General features: G+C 49.4%; 1 protein-coding gene across 9 annotated transcripts in view; it reads right to left on the bottom strand.

Annotated features, from left to right (window-relative positions):
- Window positions 1-2,493: 2,493 nt before the first annotated feature.
- Window positions 2,494-21,314, bottom strand: part of LOC140458803 (scavenger receptor cysteine-rich domain-containing protein DMBT1-like) — a 144,196-nt gene continuing 125,375 nt past the window's right edge. For all 9 annotated transcript variants that reach the window (XM_072553447.1, XM_072553448.1, XM_072553445.1 and 6 more), the window contains 4 exons: window positions 18,266-18,580; window positions 16,919-17,233; window positions 13,787-13,903; window positions 2,494-4,865 (listed from right to left, as the gene is read on the bottom strand). In XM_072553447.1, the coding sequence (XP_072409548.1) occupies window positions 13,803-13,903; window positions 16,919-17,233; window positions 18,266-18,580 (731 nt within the window). In that variant the 3' untranslated portion in view covers window positions 2,494-4,865; window positions 13,787-13,802. The remainder of the gene's footprint in view (window positions 4,866-13,786; window positions 13,904-16,918; window positions 17,234-18,265; window positions 18,581-21,314) is intronic.

Below are 21,314 nucleotides of genomic sequence, written 5' to 3'. Positions count from 1 at the left end.
TTATCTCTTTCTTTATCTCTTTCTTTCTCTCTCTTTCTTTCTTTGTCTCGATCTCTCTCTATGTTCACATGTGTAATTTCTTCAACTTTCTTGGAGTTTACAAGCACTAAAAAAGTTGCTAATGCAACTTTTCCAAGCCAGGAGTGAAATAAAAATGTGCTGAAGCTGCAATTTATAGAAACACATACTTGTCAGATATCTCTACTGGACATGCTTGCTTCGAGGAGGGCTGGCTCAGCCGTTGCTAATCTTTAGTGCTTCCCCGAAACAAAGGAGAGCTGGGGTCGAATCCCACACACTAGATTTTCATAGCCACTGCATTCGTTCAGAGAACAAGTCTTTAAGTCAACAAATCTATGAAGCCCCCGTTGATCTGCAGCTAATCTGTTGGTTCTTTTAATGGTACAATACTGATTTTAAAGAAAATTTGATTGACAACTCTTCTGTTCTGATGTAGCCAAAATATGGGAGCAATAATGTTTGCTTGCTACCAATTTGCAATTGACCACTGCAAATCGGAAAACAGCTCCCATCTCTACATTGTCCCATGGAGGCAAGCTGATGTAAGTATGGACACTTTCATAGAACATAGTACAGGAATAGGCCCATTCAGCTCACCATGATGCCATTTTAGATTAGATTCCCTGCACTGTAGAAACAGGCCCTTTGGGCCAACCAGTCCACACCGACCCTCCAAAGAGTAACCCACCCAGAGCTATTCCCCCTGACTAATGCGCCGAACACTATGGGCAATTTAGCATGACCAATCCACCCTGACCTGCGGGAGAAAACCAGAGCACCGGGAGGAAACCCACACAATGTGCAAACTCCACACAGACAGTCACCCGAGGCTAGAATTGAACCTGGGACCCTGGTGCTGTGAGGTAGCAGTGCTAACCACTGAGCCACCATGTCACCCATCTGCCTATATATGGTCCGTATCCCTCTATTCCCTGCCTGTTCATGTGACTGTCTAAATGCCTCATAAATATTGCTATTGTACCTGCTTCTACCACCTCCCCTGGTAGCGCATTCTGGAACCTACTACACTTTGTATAAAAAATGTGCCTTGCACATATTCTTAAAATCTTCTCCCTCTCACCTTAAACCAATTACCTAGTAGTTGACATTTCCAACCTGGGAAAAAGACTCCAAACATCCACCTTATCGCTGCCTCTCAAAATCTTATATATTTCTATCAGTTCACCCTCAGTCTCTGGCACAGTAGTGAAAATGATCTAGGTTTGTCTAACCTCTCGTCATAGTTAACACACTCCAACCCAGGCACCATCTCAACAAACCTTTTGCATCCTCTCCAAAACCTCTACTTCCTTCCTGCAGTGTGGGGGCCAGAACTGCACACAATACTGCAAACATGGCCAAAATAAAGTCTGCTAAAATTTTATACTTTCATATCCTAAAGACCTAGCTCTGAACTGAGAATGCTTCCAAATAGAAAAAAAATCTTGTCAACAATGATAATATTCAAGAAAGCATTAAACTTGTTTTTTTTTTGTAAACTCTCCATTATTGTGAACAAATTATGTTTGATTATCATTGAGTTGGTTTGTCCTCTTCCGGGAAAACATAAACTGTCAAGGTCACCGTAGCATTACCAGATCATTAGAGAGAGAGATGACTGGTGGTGGTTTAACTCCAGGGTCACCACACCTCAGGTGACGTGAGAGTTGAGATGGAGAATCCTCAACTGGTCATTGAGCCATAGAATCATACAGCATGGAAACAGGCCCATTGGCCCAACTCGCCCATGCTGACCTGGCTTTATACGGTGAACTCGTCCCATTTGCCTACATTTGGCCATATCCCTCTAAACCTTTCCCATCCATGTACCTGTTCAAATGTCCTATAAATGTTGTAATTGTACCAGTAGAGATTGTGATTATGTCAGCCAGGTGGACCAGCTGTTAACCTGGCCCAATCAGGGAGCCCTAGCTGACAGATAGGAACAGGAGTGTCAGAGGTTCTGCTCACTCTGAGAGCTGGCTCTGAGGAAGCCAGACCAGTGTTAGTATGATACAATTGTAACTAAAGGGTGACTTGCTGGTGGGATACTGGCCTCTGTGGAGTTATTTCAATGTGAAAAACAGGCTTAGTGTATAAGCAGCCTGTTTTGACTGGCAATGACCTTGCTCTGGTATGGGAACGGGCTGATTTGCAGCAAGACCTGGACTTGTTTGTGATCACCAAGCACAGAGGAAGGCTTGGGCAAGTGTTCACAATGACAATGTAGCATGGAAGGCCAGACTCAAGTTGTGTACATCACAGACAGATTTCAAAATTTAATTCCTGCTCAGTGACTGTTCCAGCCAATAATGTGACAGTGCAATTAACCTTGGAAAGGTCACAAAGACAGCAAGCCAAGTTAGCTATGACTGGATTCACAAGGTCGTGAAATTAACATAATCAATGAACCTCAAAATTGACCTACTGTTCCGAACCAAATTCTAAGAAGAACAGATATCCAACACCAAATTTATAACTTAAACAGAAATGAGCAATTTATTATTAATGCTGTACATTTAGCAGAGTCAAACTATACAACAAGGTAATCAAATTCACGTCAATGATTTCAACTTGATCTTCTTTGATCATATCCACCAAACATACATGATCAGACTGACACAATGAAAAGGATAAATTGAAAGGAAATAAACTTACCAGTTTGATAACTGTGTTAACAATGAGTACAGTTATTTTAAATTGAATCCTTAAACAACATGTTGTATCATATGCACATGGGATTGGATTTGGTTGAATTTTGAGGTCTCCAGTCCCTGCAAACAGTTCCAACAGGCTTTGTTTTCTTATAAACTGGGATCTTTTTATCAAAACATTCAACAATTTATTAACTGAATATAAAGCTAGCGATAATATAACACACAGCTTCCCAGCATGCAGCCTTCTGTCACAAAGAAAATCCAGTTACAAACAGTTGAATTGATGAGTTCCCTTTTCCAAAGTTTCCTGTGATTGTCTGGTCAGCACTGAATTCCCCTTAATTGACCAATATCAGCTGCTAGTCCTTGAGCATAACACATCCCAGCGCTGAAATGTCTACAGCATTCTTTGAACACTAATTAACCTGCAGTTATCTTTCCAGACCATTTCCAAATGCAAATATCCGTTTCTTTTTCAGAAATGAAACAGAAGAAAACAGCCAATCAAAGTTCCAAATCCGATGTTCAACCACAGCTCACAGATCCAAAAATGACGAAAACTAATGATGGTTCCAACATGACATATATCCTGTTCTGTATTTTGCATATCTTGTAGTTTTATCTGTCATTAGATTCACTGAGCACAGAGTCATCAGGCTATACCCTTGTTGAACAAATGCAATTCCTTAGTTCTCTTTTGTTATTGTAATTATGAAGCAGTGAGCCTTATGTCTGTTGTAGGAAAAGTTTTGGAAAGGATTATAAAAGATAGGATTTATAATCATCTAGCAAGCAACAATTTGATTTCAGATAGTCAACATGGATTCAAGGGCAGGTTGTGTCTCACAAACCTCATTGACATTTTTGAGAAGCTGACCAAGCATGTAGATGAGTTGACATGGCTAGTCTTTGTAAAGTAAAGCGTTTGATAAGGTTCCACATGGTAGACTGTTGGAGAAAATGCACAGGTATGGGATTGAGAGTGATGTAGCAGTTTGGATTAGAAACTGGCTTTCTGAAAGAAGGCAGCGAGTGGTGGATGGCAAATATTCAGTCTGGAGTCTGGTTACTAGTGGTATGCACAAAGATCTGTTTTGGGACCACTGCTGTCATTTTTATAAATGACTTAGACGTAGGCATCGGTGGATGGATTAGTAAGTTTGCAGATGACAATAAAGTCGGTGGAGTAGTGGACAGTGTGGAAGAATGTTACAGATTTCAGGGGGATTTGGATAAACTGCAGAATTGGGCTGAGAGGTGGCAAATGGAATTCAGTGCAGATAAATGTGAGGTGATGCACTTTGGGAAGAATAACAGGATGGCAGGTACTTGGTCAATGGAAAGATTCTTGGTAGTGTGGATGTGCAGAGGGATCTTGGAGTCCATGTACATAGATCCCTGAAAGTTGCCACCCAGGTGGATAGTGCTGTTAAGAAGGCCGACAGTGTGTTAGGTGTTATTGGTCGAGGGATTGAGTTCCGGAGCCATGGTCTGATGCTGTAACTATACAAAACGCTAGTGAAGCCACACTTGGAATATTGTGTACAGTTCTGGTCGCCCCATTATAGGAAGGACATGGAAGCATTGGAAAAGGTGCAGAGGGGATGTTGCCTGCTCTGGAGGGAAGGTTGAGGGAATTGGGTCTGTTCTCACTGGAGAGAAGGCTAAGAGGCGATTTAATAGAGACATACAAGGGGGCATAGCTGCAAATTGAGGGGTGATAGATTTAATACATGTCAGAGGCAGGTTCTTTACTCAGAGAGTGGTAAGGGCGTGGAATGTTCGACCTGCTAATGTAGTTAACTCAGCCACGTTAGGGAGATTTAAACAATCCTTGGATAAGCACATGGATAATGATGGGATAGTGTTGTGGGATGGGCTTAGATTAGTTCACAGATAGCACAGTATCAAGGGCCGAAGGGCATGTTCTGCACTGTACTGTTGTATGTTATAATCTTATTTAATATTATCTTTGTTCATGGGATTGGGATAACTCTGGACCCTAGGTCTTTATTTGGCACTTTCTTTTCTCTTGAGCAGTCAATGTTGCACCAGTTTCTCAAAACCTCGCACCTTGCAGCTGATGAGGAATCCTTTCACTCTATCCTCGTGATGGACCAGAGTGAAAGTCTTTGATGAAGGGATTTATTCTTCTGTCTGTTGTGTGGCTTCTCAACTTCGTTCAAGCTGCAGGAAGAAAAGAGATTAAATCAAATCCAGGCATGCTTTGTCTACAAGCTTGAAAACAATAACTGGTCAGAGAATAGAATAAAGTATCCTTTATTGTCACGTGTATTCAAGTACAGAAGAACAGGAGGACAGGGAAACATTTTACCATGTCACCTCTTATAGCATCATCTTAGATACAAAGAGCTGAGGTACAAAACAGGAATAAGAAAGAAAAGTAGTTGCATTATCTTACATCTAGAGTCATAGAGATGTCTGTGTGGAGTTTGCACATTCTCCCCGTGTCTGCGTGGGTTTCCTCCGTGTGCTCCGGTTTCCTCCCACAGTCCAAAGATGTGCAGGTCAGGTGAATTGGCCATGCTAAATTCCCCGTAGTGTTAGGTAAGGGGTAAATGTAAGGGTATGGGTGGGTTGCGCTTCGGCGGGTCGGTGTGGACTTGTTGGGCCGAAGGGCCTGTTTCCACACTGTAAGTAATCTAATCTAATCTAAATCTAAGTAATCTAAATCTAAATAAGACACTGTTAAAGGATAGTCATTACAGTCAGAGAAACAAATCTCTCATGAACATTACACTGTAGTAACTGGACACAGGGGCGTCAACATGCGGTCTGACCAGCCGCACCAGACCACAGTCCAACTGACGTCCCCACAGTGACTCTCAGCTGATCCAAGGGACGGTTTCTCTCAGACTTGTTTTCCCCTTGCTGGCATCCGTTCCGGGATTCAATTCCATTCTCTATTCCCCACTCTGGGACTCGATCCCCCTCACTGTCCCCCTGCTCTGGGACTCGATTTCCCTCACTATTCCCACTCTGGGACTCAATTCCCCTCACTGTCCCCCTGCTCTGGGACTCGATTTCCCTCACTATTCCCACTCTGGGACTCAATTCCCCATACTGCCCTCCACTCGGGGACTCGATCCCCCTCACTGTCCCCCCCGCTCTGGGATTCGATCCCCCTCTCTGACCACCACTCCGGAATTCGATCCCCCTCACTGACCCTCTGCTCAGGGACTCGAATCCCCTCACTGTCCCCTTGCCCTTGGATTCGATCCCCCCTCACTGTCCTCCACTCTGGATCTCGATCTCCCTCACTGTCCCCCCACTCTAGGACTCAATCCCGTCACTGTCCCCCACTCTAGGACTCGATCCCCCTACTGACCCCACTCCGGGACTTGATCCCCCTTACTGACCCCACTCCGGGACTCGATCTCCCTCAATGTCCCCCACTCTGGGCCTCAAAACCCTTCACCGACCCCCACTCTGGGATTCGATCCCTCTCACTGAACCCCACTCCCGGATTCAATCCCCCTCACTGTCATCCACTTTAGTACTTAATGTCCCTCACTGTCTCCCTACTCTGGGACTCAACCCCCCTCACTGTCCCCCTGCTCTCCTACCTGATCCCCCTCACTGTCTCCCACTCTGGGACTCGATACCCCTCATTGTCCCCCACTCTGGGGCTCCATCCCTTTCACTGTCCCCCCACTCTGGGATTCAATCCCACTCACTGACCTCCGCTCTGGGACTCAATCCCCCTCACTGTCCTCCTGCTGTCTTCCACTCTGGGACCCGATTCCCCTCATTGTCCTCCACTCTGGGTCTCAATACCCCTCACTGTCCTCCAACTCTGGGACTCGATCCCCCTCACTGACCCCCACTCCAGGACTCGATCCCTTTCACTGTCCCCCCACTCTGGGATTCAATCCCACTCACTGACCTCCGCTCTGGGACTCGATCCCCCTCACTGTCCTCCTGCTCTGAGACTTGATCCCTCTCCCTGTTCCCCATTCTGGGACTCAATCCCCTCACTGTTCCCCACTCTGGGACTCGATCCCCTTCACTGTCCCCCCACTCAGGGACGCGATCCCCCTTACTGACCCCCACTCTGGGAATTGTTCTCCCTCAATGTCCGCCACTCTGGGACTCAAAACCCTTCATTGAACCCCACTCCAGGATTCGATCCCCCTCACTGTCCCCCACTCTGGGATTCAATCCCCCTCACTGACCTCCACTCTGGGACTCGATCCCCCTCACTGTCCCCCACTCTTGGTCTCGATCCTTCTCACTATCCCCCACTCTGGGACTCGATACTCCTCACTGTCCCCCCACTCTGGGATTCGATCCCCCTCACTGAACCCACTCCAGGACTCGATCTCCCTAACTCTCCTCCTCTCTGGGACTCGATACCCCTAACTGTCCTCTTCTCTGGGACTCGATCCCCCTTACTGACCCCCACTCCGGGACTCGATCTCCCTCAATGTCCCCCACTCTGGGATTCAAAACCCTTCACTGACCCCCACTCTGGGATTCGATCCCTCTCACTGAACCCCACTTTAGTACTCAATCCCCCTCACTGACCCCCAATTCGAGACTCGATTCCCCTCCCTGTCCCCCTGTTCTGGGACTCGAATCTCCTCACAGTCTCCTTGCTCTTGGATTCGATTCCCCCTCACTGTCCCCCACTCTGGGACTCGATCCCCCTCACTGACCCCACTCTGGGACTCGATCCCCCTCACTGTCCCCCTGTTCTGGGACTCGAATCCCCTCACTGTCCCCTTGCCCTTGGATTCGATCCCCCCTCACTGTCCCCCACTCTGGGACTCGATCCCCCTCACTGACCCCACTCTGGGACCCGGTCCCCCTCACTGTCCTCCTCTCTGGGACTCGATCCCCCTCGCTATCCCCCACTCTGGGACTCGATCCCCCTCACTGTCCCCCTGTTCTGGGACTCGAATCCCCTCACTGTCCCCTTGCCCTTGGATTCAATCCCCCCTCACTGTCCTCCACTCTAGGACTCGATCCCCCTCCCTGTCCCCCATTCTGGGACTCGATCCCCCTCACTGCCCCTACTCTGGGACTCGATCCCCCTCACTGACCCCTGCTCTGAGATTCGATCCCCCTCCCTGTCCCCCATTCTGGGACTCAATCCCCTCACCTCCCCCCACTCTGGGTCTCAATCCCCTCACTGCCCCCCCACTCTGGGACTCGATCCCCTCACTGTCCCCCATTCTGGGACTCGATTCCCCATACTGCCCTCCACTCTGGGACTCGATCCCCCTTACTGACCCCCACTCCGGGACTCGAACTCCCTCAATGTCCCCCACTCTGGGACTCAAAACCCTTCGCTGACCCCCACTCCGGGATTCGATCCCTCTCACTGTCTCCCGTTCAGGAAATCAATCCCCCTCACTGTCCCCCTGTTCTGGGACTCGAATCCCCTCACTGTCCCCTTGCTCTTGGATTCGATCCCCCCTCACTGTCCTCCACTCTGGGACTCGATCCCCCTCACTGATCCCACTCCGGGACTCGATCCCCTTCACTGTCCCCCACTCCAGGACTCGATCCCTTTCACTGTCCCCCCACTCTGGTATTCAATCCCACTCACTGACCTCCGCTCTGGGACTCGATCCCCCTCACTGTCCCCCACTCTGGGACTCGATCCCCCTCCCTGTCCCCCACTCTGGGACTCAAAACCCTTCACTGAACCCCACTCCAGGATTCAATCCCCCTCACTGTCCCCTGCTCAGTGAATCGATCCCCCTCTCTGTCCCCCACTCTGGGACTCAAAACTCTTAACGGAACCCACTCCGGGATTCGATCCCCCTCACTGTCCTCCACTCTAGTACTCAATGCCCCTCACTGTCCCCCTGCTCTGGTACCCGATCCCCCTCACTGTCCTCCACTCTGGGACTCGATCTCCCTCACTGTCCCCCTGCTTTCGGACTCGCTCCCCCTCACTGACCCCACTCTGAGACCCAATCTTCCTCACTTTCTCCCACTCTGGGACTCGATACCCCTAACTGTCCTCCACTCTGGGACTCGATCCCCCTCACTGTCCCCCCACTCTGGGACTCGATCCGACTCACTGTCCCCCACTCTGGGACTTGATCCCCCTCACTGTACCCCCACTCTGGGACTTGATCCCCCTCACTGTCCTCCACTCTGGGACTCGATCTGCCTCACTGTTCCCCCACTCTGGGACTCGATCCCCCTCACTGTCCCCCCACTCTGGGACTCGATCCCCCTCACTGTCCCCCACTCTGGGACTCGATCCCCCTCACTGTACCCCCACTCTGGGACTTGATCCCCCTCACTTTCCCCCCACTCTGGGACTCGATCCCCCATACTGCCCTCCACTCTGGGACTCGATCCCCCTTACTGACCCCCACTCCGGGACTCGATCCCCCTCTCTGTCCCCCACTCTGGGACTCAAAACCCTTCATGGAACCCACTCCGGGATTCGATCCCCCTCACTGTCCTCCACTCTAGTACTCAATGCCCCTCATTGTCCCCCACTCTGGAACTCGATCCCCCTCACTGTCCCCCACTCTGGGACTTGATCCCCCTCACTGTCCCCCACTCTGGGACTTGATCCCCCTCACTGAACCCCATTCCAGGATTCAATCCCCCTCACTGTCCTCCACTCCAGTATTCAATGCCCCTCACTGTCCCCCTGCTCTGGGACTCAATCCCCCTCACTGTCCTCCTCCTACTGTGAGACTCGATCCCCCTCACTGTCCCCCACCCTGGGACTCGATCCCCCTCACTGTCCCCCTGTTCTGGGACTCGAATCCCCTCACTGTCCCCTTCCCCTTGGACTCGATGCTCCTCACTGTTCTCCTCTCTGGGTCTCGATTCTCCTCACTGTGCTCCACTCTGGGATTCGATCCCCCTTACTGTCCCCCACTCTGGGACCTGACCCCCTCACTGTCCTCCACTCTTGGTCTCGATCCTCCTCACTATCCCCCACTCTGGGACTTGATACTCCTCACTGTCCCCCCACTCTGGGACTCAATCCCCCTCACTGTCCCCTACTCTGGGACTCAATCCCCCTCACTGAACCCACTCCGGGACTCGTTCCCTCTAACTCTCCTCCTCTCTGGGACTCGATACCCCTAACTGTCCACCTCTCTTGGACTCGATCCCCCTCACTGAACCCACTCCGGGACTCGATCCCCCTCACTGTCCCCCACTCTGGGACTCGATCCCTCTCACTGAACCCATTCCGGGACTCGATCCCCCTTACTGTCTCCCTGCTCTGGGACTCAATCCCCATCACTGTCCTCCTGCTCTGGGACTCAATCTCCCTCACTGTTCCCCTGCTCTGGGACACGCTCCCCCTCACTGTCCTCCATTCTGGGACTCGATCCCCCTCCCTGTCACCCATTCTGGGACTCAATCCCCTCACTGTCCCTCCACTCTGGGACTCGATCACCCTCACTGTCCCCCCACTCTGGGACTCAATCCCCCGTACTGTCCTCCAATCTGGGACTCAATCCCCCATACTGCCCTCCACTCTGGGACTTGATCCCCCTTACTGACCCCCATTCTGGGACTCAAAACCCTTCACTGAACCCCACTCCAGGATTCAATCCCCCTCACTGTCCTCCACTCCAGTATTCAATGCCCCTTACTGTCCCCCTGCTCTGGGACTCAATCCCCCTCACTGTCCCCCTGCTCTGGTACCCGATCCCCCTCACTGTCCTCCTCCTCCTCTGAGACTCGATCCCCCTCACTGTCCCCCTCCTCCTCTGAGACTCGATCCCCCTCACTGTCCCCCTCCTCCTCTGAGACTCGATCCCCCTCACTGTCCCCCTCCTCCTCCGGGACTCAATCCCCCTCACTGTCCCCCTCCTCCTCCGGGACTCGATCCCCCTCACTGTCCCCCTCCTCCTCCGGGACTCGATCCCCCTCACTGTCCCCCTCCTCCTCTGAGACTCGATCCCCCTCACTGTCCCCCTCCTCCTCTGAGACTCGATCCCCCTCACTGTCCCCCTCCTCCTCTGAGACTCGATCCCCCTCACTGTCCCCCTCCTCCTCCGGGACTCAATCCCCCTCACTGTCCTCCTCCTCCTCTGAGACTCGATCCCCCTCACTGTCCCCCTCCTCCTCCGGGACTCAATCCCCCTCACTGTCCTCCTCCTCCTCTGAGACTCGATCCCCCTCACTGTCCCCCTCCTCCTCCGGGACTCGATCCCCCTCACTGTCCCCCTCCTCCTCTGAGACTCGATCCCCCTCACTGTCCCCCTCCTCCTCCGGGACTCAATCCCCCTCACTGTCCCCCTCCTCCTCCGGGACTCGATCCCCCTCACTGTCCCCCTCCTCCTCTGAGACTCGATCCCCCTCACTGTCCCCCTCCTCCTCCGGGACTCGATCCCCCTCACTGTCCCCCTCCTCCTCTGAGACTCGATCCCCCTCACTGTCCCCCTCCTCCTCTGAGACTCGATCCCCCTCACTGTCCCCCTCCTCCTCTGAGACTCGATCCCCCTCACTGTCCCCCTCCTCCTCTGGGACTCAATCCCCCTCACTGTCCCCCTCCTCCTCCGGGACTCGATCCCCCTCACTGTCCCCCTCCTCCTCTGGGACTCAATCCCCCTCACTGTCCCCCTCCTCCTCCGGGACTCGATCCCCCTCACTGTCCCCCTCCTCCTCTGAGACTCGATCCCCCTCACTGTCCCCCTCCTCCTCTGGGACTCAATCCCCCTCACTGTCCTCCTCCTCCTCTGAGACTCGATCCCCCTCACTGTCCCCCTCCTCCTCTGGTACCCGATCCCCCTCACTGTCCCCCTCCTCCTCTGGGACTCAATCCCCCTCACTGTCCCCCTCCTCCTCCGGGACTCGATCCCCCTCACTGTCCCCCTCCTCCTCTGAGACTCGATCCCCCTCACTGTCCCCCTCCTCCTCTGGTACCCGATCCCCCTCACTGTCCTCCTCCTCCTCTGAGACTCGATCCCCCTCACTGTCCTCCTCCTCTGGTACCCGATCCCCCTCACTGTCCCCCTCCTCCTCTGAGACTCGATCCCCCTCACTGTCCTCCTCCTCTGGTACCCGATCCCCCTCACTGTCCCCCTCCTCCTCTGAGACTCGATCCCCCTCACTGTCCCCCTCCTCCTCTGAGACTCGATCCCCCTCACTGTCCCCCTCCTCCTCTGAGACTCGATCCCCCTCACTGTCTCCCTCCTCCTCTGAGACTCGATCCCCCTCACTGTCCCCCACTCTGGGACTCGATCCCCCTCACTGAACCCATTCCGGGACTCAATCCCCCTTACTGTCTCCCTGCTCTGGGACTCAATCCCCATCACTGTCCTCCTGCTCTGGGGCTCGATCCCCCTCACTGTCCCCCATTCTAGGACTCGGTCCCCCTCACTGAACCCATTCCGGGACTCAATCCCCCTTACTGTCTCCCTGCTCTGGGACTCAATCCCCATCACTGTCCTCCTGCTCTGGGGCTCGATCCCCCTCACTGTCCCCCATTCTAGGACTCGGTCCCCCTCACTGACCCCACACTGTGACCCGATCCTTCTCACTGTCTCCCACTCTGGGACTCGATACCCCTAACTGTCCTCCTCTCTGGGACTCAATCTCCCTCACTGTCCTCTACTCTGAGACTTGTTTGTCTCTCACCGGCCTCCACTCCAGGATTGCTTCCACTGACTGGACTTCGCTCCAAGATTGCTTCCCCACGGCTCTGGGATTAGCCTCTGGGACTCGCCAGTTCCTCCATTCCTCTCCGGTTCCTTGAAGTCATCATTTGAAAACAAAGCAGGAAGGTGGAAAGTGAAAAGCAAAGAATAAAGGAAGGAAAAAGAATGGGTGGAGCAGAGGACCTCTGTCTGGATCATTTAACCCTCGTACCATCTTGCATGGTCGTTTCGCTGTTTTCAGAAACTGTCAAATAGAACGTTCAATGCAAACAACAAATTCCTTTGTCAGGCATAGTGAAAAGAACAAATATCCATTCCACTAGATTTCCTCAAACTGCTTTTGAAGGTGGATCACTGGACTGGAAAATTAAACTTTGTATAAGATGCACTGCAGAAACTCACTAAAGACCCTTAGATACCACCTTACAATCCCACAACTGCTTCAGTCTACGACAAGGGCAGCAGATACATAGGAACACATAAGAACAAGTTCCCCTCTGAGCCAGTCACCATCCTGCCTTGGAAATATATCATCCATTTCTTCAGTGTCACTGGATCAAAATCCTGCAATTCCCTCCCGAAGAACATAGCAAACAGAAAGAGTAAGTTATCTGGCCCATCGAGCCTGCCCCCACCATTCAATCAGATCATGACTGATCTTTCCATGGACTCAGCTCTGCTATGGGCATTGTGGGTCAACCAATAGCACATGGACTGCACTGGCACACATACCATCATCTCCTCAAGGGGCACCTAGGAACAAGGCAATTAATGCTGGCGAGACAGAGGGGCCCACGTCCCAGGAGAAAATTTTTAAAATTCAATCGCTCTAGATATGGGGCAGCACAGTGGCTCAGTGGCTAGTAATGCTGCCTCACAGCACCACGGTCTCAGGTTCAATTCCAGCCTTGGGCAACTGTCTGTGTGGAGTTTGCATATTCTCCCCGTGTCTGCGTGGGTTTCCTCCCACAGTCATAAAGATGTGCAGGTCAGGGTGAATTGCCCGTAGTGTTAGGTGCATTAGTCAGAGGGAAATGGGTCTGGGTGGGTTACTCTTCAGAAGGTCGGTGTGGACTTGTTGGGCTGAAGGGCATGTTTCCACACAGTAGAGAACCTAATCTAATCATATCTGATGGAATTTCTCTTAAATATTCGAGTATTACAACAATGTTAAGATATTGAGCTAAGGGTAACTTCAGAGCTTAGGAGAAAGTGCAGACTGCAGATGCTGGAGGTCCAGCATCCAAGGAGCATGAGAGTCCATGTATTGAGCAGAAGCTTTTCATCTTGCTCCACACATGCTGCCTGACTGGCTGTGCTCTTCCGGCACCACACTCTGCGACTCTAACTTCAGAGATTGACAACTTTACTCCCAAAATATGTCGCATTGCCATGCACTTGTCTCCAAATTTGCAACCTGTTACTTTAACAAACTTATAAAAGGCAAAGAGAAAACCGTCATAATGAATACAATCTTCACACTTTTAGAACCACCTGTACTCTTCAGTGCCTAGGATTTCCTTCTCAGTTCCAGTGCAAGAAAGACTGTAAGCAGGGCCAGAATGGCAGCTGCAAGGCAAAGGCGAAAGAGCTGCTCAATGGAATAAAGACCTGCAGTGAAAACAGAAAGGACACACTCTGGTAAATCAGGGAGATACTAACATGAAGACAATTCCAAATTTTCTGCATTTTGTGATCAGTCTGTTGTTATAATTAATACGATCTGCGGCAGGACTTAAACTTGTAAATTTTGAGCCAGGGGAAGGGTGCACTACAAAGTGAAGCTCTTATCAGCAGCGACAGGTTTGACAGTACAAAGAGTTCTCCGATAACGCGGGGCTGTGTTCCAGTGAAATCTCGCTTAATAGAAATAATGGGGCCAAAGGGGAAAGTAGGGTGAGGGGCTGACCAACAAGACATATCAGTCACGATCGCTCAAAGATCACCCAAAATCCTATAACAAAGTATAACACAGCCTGGATGGCTGGTTAAATCATATTTATTAATGAAGCAAAAGTAAAATTAACACATGACATTGAAAAAGTATTGCTACCGCAAGGAGAAAGGGTCATCATCACTGGCACCTTCAGGTGCAGTCATAGTTGCAGAAGGAGATGGCTCTGGCTGATTACCTTCTGACTGTTTCTGGGGCATTGGTTCAGATTGCGTGAAATGCAGGTACAAGAACAAATTAGAAAGGCAAACGGTGTGTATGGGAGTAATACAGTCCTGCAGCAGTTATACAGGGCTTAGACCGAAAATATACAACAATATTCTTCTGTCAGAGGAGAGCAATGAACATTCATTAGTTTAATGTTTGAGATGGCCTTTCCATCGAGAGAACTGCAGTGCAAGGATGAAGAGGTTCTATTGTAGTAAAACCAAACCCTGGATAGACCCCATTTGGAGCAGGTCTAGACACCAAGTCTGAGGAAGGTTAGATTAGCTTTGGAGGGAGTGGAACGTAGGTTTATAACAATAATACCTGGACTTGAGGGGTTATGTTATGCAGAGAACCAAGCTGGGTGGCATGGTGGCTCAGTGGTTAGCACTGCTGCCTCACAACGCCAAGGACCCAGGTTTGATTCCAGCCTCGGGCGACTGCCTGTGAGGAGTTTGCACGTTCTCCCCGTGTCTGCCTGGGTTTCCTCCCACAGTCCAAAAATGTGCAGGTTAGGGTGGGTCGACCATGGGAAATGCAGGGTTACAGAGACAGAGTAGAACAAACTTAAAAATCCCACAACCCCAGGTTATAGTCCAACAGGTTTATTTGGAAGCACTAGCTTTTGGAGCGCCGCTCCTTCATCAGGTTGATCAGGCACTCTAAAAGCTCCTGCTTCCAAATAAACCTGTTGGACTATAATCTAGTTTTTTATTTTTAACTTTGTCCACCCCAGTCCATCACTGGCTCCTCCAAACCAAGGATAGGGTAGGGCAGAGGATCTGGGTGGGATGCTCTTTGAGGGTCAGTGTAGACTCGATGGGCTGAATGGCCTGCTTCCTCACTGGAGGGATAATAAGGGCCAGTCCTAATCCAGGAGAGAGGTTAGGAAGCACTTTGACACACAAAGGCTGGGAGAGGTTTGGTATTCTCCTCAGCAAATGACGGTGGATAGTGGGTCCGTTGTTCATTTTAAATCTGAGACAAATCAATGTTTGTTCCGCAACAATATTAAGGGGATAAGGGCCAGCCACACATCACCCATGATCCCTTTGACTGATGGAATAGATTCGAAGGGATGAATGGCCTACTCCTGTTAATATGTTTCTATGGTCCAACTGCTATGATTGCTGAAGAGATCCATGGCTTTTGTGGTTGATTGAGCTGAGTCCGTCTGAAGATAGAGATTGGGCGAATTGTCCTCTCTCCGAGGGGAGTGAATTTGTGGAAGTCTTTACTATAGAGAGCGGTTGGGCCTGTCATATAGGTATTAATGTACACTCCATCAGTTGGAAACTAAGATCAGTTGAAATTCCATGCATCTATCTAATACAATGAAATATTGACTGAGCCATTGACGGGAAATCGGAGGAATGTAAAATCTTTGGCATATTATGTTGAAAAGTGTGTTGTAAAATCATAAGGGATGATTCCAACCTCTGGGCCAGAAAGTCTTGGTCCAAGTTCCCACCTAATCCAGCAATGCAGCTGAATATTTCTGAGCAGATTAATCAGAAAAGGAAATGAGACTGGGTGGCCAGATAGCACACCTACGCCCTGTCTGTAAAACTGATCCTGAGCTTGCTCCTGCTCCTTCAGTGTCCCACCGTGATCCTCCGGCCAACATTCCCATCTCAGAGTCTTGCTGCAATGCTCCAGTGAAGCTCAAAACAGCAGCATCTCATCTCCCCCTTGAAGACCCTGTAGCCTTCTAGACTCATTATTGAGTTCAGTCGTTTCACAGCCTGATACACCTCCTTCGATATCCTCTACCCAACCTTCACATGACCATCAACCCATTCTCACCTACTCACGGTCCCCACTATCAGCTTTCCTCCCTTCCCAGGATTATCACTATCCATCCCTATGTCTGTCTAACTGGCTTTCCCTCTCTCTCAGGGCTCCATCTCTGCCTATCTGCTCAATCCTTATCCCCAAACCCTCCCTTCTTCAGCACAAATACCAAACAAATTTTCCAGGTTACTATCAGTTCTGATGAAGGGTCACAGGACCTGAAACATTAGCTCTATTTCTCTCTCTGTCTCTCCTCTCTCTCTCTCCCGAGAGGCTGCCAGCCCTGCTGAGGTTCTCCAGCACTTTATAACCTGTAATGGCAACTCTGTTTCTCTGACTCACTCCCCACAGATGCTGCTAGACCTGCTGAGTTTCTCCAACAACTGATGTTGTTGCAAGAGGAAGATATCTGTTGTGACGTGTTCCTGGTAGTCCCCTTGAGAAGGCGATGGTGAGGGGCCTTCTTGAACCACGGATGGTAACAACATTCAACATCAAAGGACGACGGTTACAATCTCTCTCAATGGTCATCCCCAGGATGTTGATGGGGAAGGATTCAGTAATGGTGATACCACTGAACACCATAGTTAGATTCTCTCTTATTGGAGATGTTCATGATCTGGGACTTGTGTGACACAACTGTTACTTAAATCATGTGACTCAGTTTTTACCTGAACAAATAACAAAAGCTGCAGATCCTGAACTGCAATGGTCTCCTTCCATTGAACGTGTTTGACACTTGACGAGGTTAGACTCGGTCCCTTTACATTTGACTGTATATGACCAGAACTCTGCAGGTACCATGCCAAAGTGGGCACCCCCTGGAGCCAACGTGGCTTGCCCACAGTCCAGTTGACGGCAAACGACATTGGCATCATCTATGTCCCAACCATCATCACAGATGGCTGTCCAGCTGTCGTTATAATAGAGCTCAACTCTCCCAGAACACTTGTCTGGCCCATTCATGAATCGCAGTGCAATCGGATCTAAAGGAGGGAAGTGGATTTAAGATATTGCAGATTATTAAGATAAACTTCATAGAGTACTTCTACTGGTTACTGATTCTAGAACTAGGGAGAGATAGATTGAGAATTAGGGCCGGGGAAGAGGTTAGGAAACACATTTACATGCACAGGGCAGAAGAGAGTTGGAACTCTCTCCTACAAAGAGTGCTGGATCAGTTGTTAGTTTTAAATCTGAGAGAGGTAAGGTTTTGTTAAGCAAAAGCATTAAGTGAATTGGAACCAAAGGCGGGTCGATGACGTTAGGCCATAGGTCAGCTATTGAATGACGGATTTGGCTCAAGGGGCTGAATGGTCTTCTTCATATCCCATAAACATATTCCTTTTTATGAATGTCTCATTTTGAGAGGGGAGGCTGCGTCATCGATAGTTTTTTTGTCTCTTCTGCTTCCGTTCAGATTTTTGTACATTGTGAGACGGAAGCAAATTGAATTAAATTTTAAAAGATCTGAAATTAAGTATCGCATGATGACCATGGTTGAAAAACTCTCCCGATTTACGAATTTACCAATGTAACGGGAGGTGATGACCTTGTGGTATTATTGTTGGCCAGAGACCAAGATAATGTTCTCAGGATCCAGGTTCGAATCCTCCCATGGCAGATAGTGGAATTTGAATTGAATAAAAATCTGGAATTAAGAGTCGATGGCGACCATGAAAGCATTGCTGATTTTCAGAAAATTCCGGTTCCCAATGTCCTTTAGGAAAGGAAATCTGCCATCCTTACCTGATCTGGCCTACATGTGACTCCAGACCCACAGCAATGTGATTGACTTTTAACTGCCCTCTGGGGCAATTAGGGTTGGGTGATAAATGGAGGCCTGGCCAGCGATGCCCTCACCCTGGGGAGGGGAGGGGAATTCACCTGTCTCTACCCGGATCTGAGTCTACATGTGACTCCAGATCTCACAGTAATGTGGTTGACACTGAACCACCCTCTGGGGCAATTAGGGATGGTTACATTGAAGAGGAACAATTGAATGACACAAAGCATACCTGAGCAAGTAACAGCTGCTGCCTCTCCTGCGTTGCAGTTGTGTTTTCCAACTGGGTTTGACGGACACTGGAACAAGTTCAACTCTTGCCCTGTACACTCAACGTTATCCAACCAGAAGGTTCCAGTGGCCTCGCCAAACTGAGCGCTCCCAGGGGCTGATCTGGCTGGTCCACAGCCCATTTGTTTACATGCAACATCCGCGTCCTGAAGGTCCCACGCATCATCGCAAACCGCTCCCCAAATGTCCTTGTAACTGAGTTCAACTCTCCCGGAACATGCATCCGTCCCATTCACCAACCGTATTTGGATCAAGTCTATATTGTTAAATTAGAGAGGGGGCAGAAAAGATTTACAAAATCATTACCAGGGTTGGAGGTTTTGAGTTATCAGGAGAGGCTCAATAGCCTGGGACTTATTTCCCTGGAACAGAGGAGGTTGAGGGGTGACCTTACAGAGATTTATATAATTACGAGTGGCATAGATAAAGTGAATGGCAAAGGTCTTGTACCTGGGGTGGGGGTGTTCTTTTGGACCAGATCAGACCCCCTCAACATATTTTAAGGCAGTAATCTAGACCCCGACATTTTCTTGTTTTGAAGGTGAATGAATTTTAGACAATCTGTTCTGGATGCGATGCGGCTGGTCAAACTACTCGAAGTTTAATAAAACACAGTTTAATTAAACACTAGTTAAAACACAAAGAAAGAAAGAGGAGGAATTTAGAATACCTTAACTCGACTGTAAACTTAACCAAATAATAGACACTGTGCCTGTTACTATTTAACTGTCCCAATACAGTAACATTCCATAAATACACCCCTTGGCAAAAAAAGGTAAATTCAGACACAAATTCTCATATGCACTTCTCCAATCCATGAGGTAAAACACATCGAGAGAAGATTCAGAGAAAGTAAATGCCAAGAGATGTTCATTGAAGCTTCCAATTCCTTTGAGAGCCCATAAGCCTAAACCAAATCCTGGAAATCCTGGTCTGTGAGAGCTGGCCACAGCAAGGCTGCTTCCATTGTTCCACCTTTCAAAAAATACCCAAGGCCTCACAAGCTGTTTGCTCAAGTGGTCTTCAATAGCCATGACAGTCGCCTCTGCCTTACAACCTCTCTTCAAAACAAAACACAGGACAAAATAACCTCTTGAAAGCCATTGTGTTGTGTCAGAGTTCAAAACTGGAGGGCATAGGTTTACGGTGAGCAGGGAAAGATTTGAAAGAGTCCTGACCAGGGCAACATTTTCACACAGAGGGCAGTGTGCATGTGGAATGAACTGCCAGAGGAAGTAGCAGATGCAGGTACAATTATAACACTTCAAAGGTATTTGGGCAGGTACATGGATAAGAAAGGGCAAAACGCAAACCAAGTGGGACTAGTTTAGTTTTGGAAACGTGGTCAGCATGGACGAGTAGGACTGAAAGGTCTGTTTCAATGTTGTATGCCGCTACAGCTGTTTGAATCTAGAAGGAGGTGACAACTAGTGGATGTGATCTATTTGGAGTTCCAGTAGGTCACTGCCAATGTGCTGTACAGGGAGGCTGTGAAATGTGAGTCTGTGATATCAGAGGCAAGGTATTGGCATGGATAGAGGATTGGCTGACTGGCAGCAAGTACAGAGTAGGGATAAAGGGGTCTTTTTCAGGATGGCATCCAATGACTAGTGAAGTTCCACAGGGGTCAGTGTAGGGACCACAACTATTCACACCATATCTTCATGATCTACACAAAGGAACTGAGGACATTTTTTTCTATCTGTGCAGTTTGTACAATGATAGGTGGAGGGTCGTGTAATGGTGAGGGAGTGGGGAGGCTGCAGAAGGACTTGGACAGGCTGGGAGAGTGGGTCAAGAAGTGGCAGATGGAACGTGGTGTGGGAAAATGTGAGGATACGCACTTTGGTCGGAAGAACAGAGGCAGTCTATTGTCGAAATAGAATAAGTCTGGAGTGCCCAGGGCCTTGCGAATCCGAGTTCAGGTTCTCTTCAGGTTCACAGGAAGTTTCAGGTGGCAATTAGGACGACAAACGTAATGTTAGCATTCATTTCGAGAGGGTTAGAATACAAGAGCAGAGATGTGCTGTCGAGGCTATACAAGGCTCTGGTCAGACCACATTTGGAACATTGTGAGCAGTTTCAGACCCCATATCTAAAGAAGGATGTGCAGGACTGTGAGGGGGTCCTCGGGGGATTTACAAGGAAGATCCTGGGGATGAACAACTTGTGTTATGAAGAGAGCCTGAGGATTCTGGGTCTGTACTCCATGGAGTTTAGAAAGATGAAGGAGAATCTGATTGAAACTTACAGAGTTCTGAGAGACCTGGACATGGAGAAGATGTTTCCCTTGGGAGAGAAGATTAGGACAGAGGCACATAACCTCAGAGTGTTGGATTTAGTCACCTATCATCCTCTGTATAAAAAGCTTTGCTTCACACATCTGCTTTAAACTTTTTCCCCTCACCTTAAACCTATGCCCCCTAGTATTTGACATTTCTACCTTCTGAGCTGAGCTGAGGAGGAATTCCTTCAGCCAGACGGTGGCAAGTCTGTGGAACACGTTGTCACAGAGGGCTGTGGAGGTCAAGTCATTGAGTGTCTTTAAGACAGAGATGGATAGGTTCGTTACTAGTCAGGGGATCAGGGGCTACAGGGAGAAGGCAGGAGAATGGAGTTGAGAAACAGAACAGCCATTATCGAATTTACTTGCACTTCCCTCAATGTACTCTACTTGCTGGTCACAATATGGTCTCTTCTGCATTGGGGAAGTGATGTGTGCACTAGGTGACTGCTTTCCAGACACCTACATTCTTTCTGCAAACAAGACCCTCAGCTTCCAGCTGCTTACCACTACAATACCCCCACCCTGTTACCTGGTAGACATCTCTGTCTCAGGCTTGCTGCAGAGTTCCAGGGAAACTCAGTACAAGCTACAAGAGTAACATCTCACTTTCCACTTGGGAACTCTGTCACCTTCTGGACTCAATGTCTAATTCAACAATTTTAAGGTATGAGACACCTTGTCCCAACTCCAAAGCCTCATCCCC

This window comes from Chiloscyllium punctatum, chromosome 34 (genome assembly GCF_047496795.1).
Source record: "Chiloscyllium punctatum isolate Juve2018m chromosome 34, sChiPun1.3, whole genome shotgun sequence".
NCBI lineage: Eukaryota > Metazoa > Chordata > Chondrichthyes > Orectolobiformes > Hemiscylliidae > Chiloscyllium > Chiloscyllium punctatum.
This window is presented reverse-complemented; position numbering and strand designations above follow the sequence as displayed.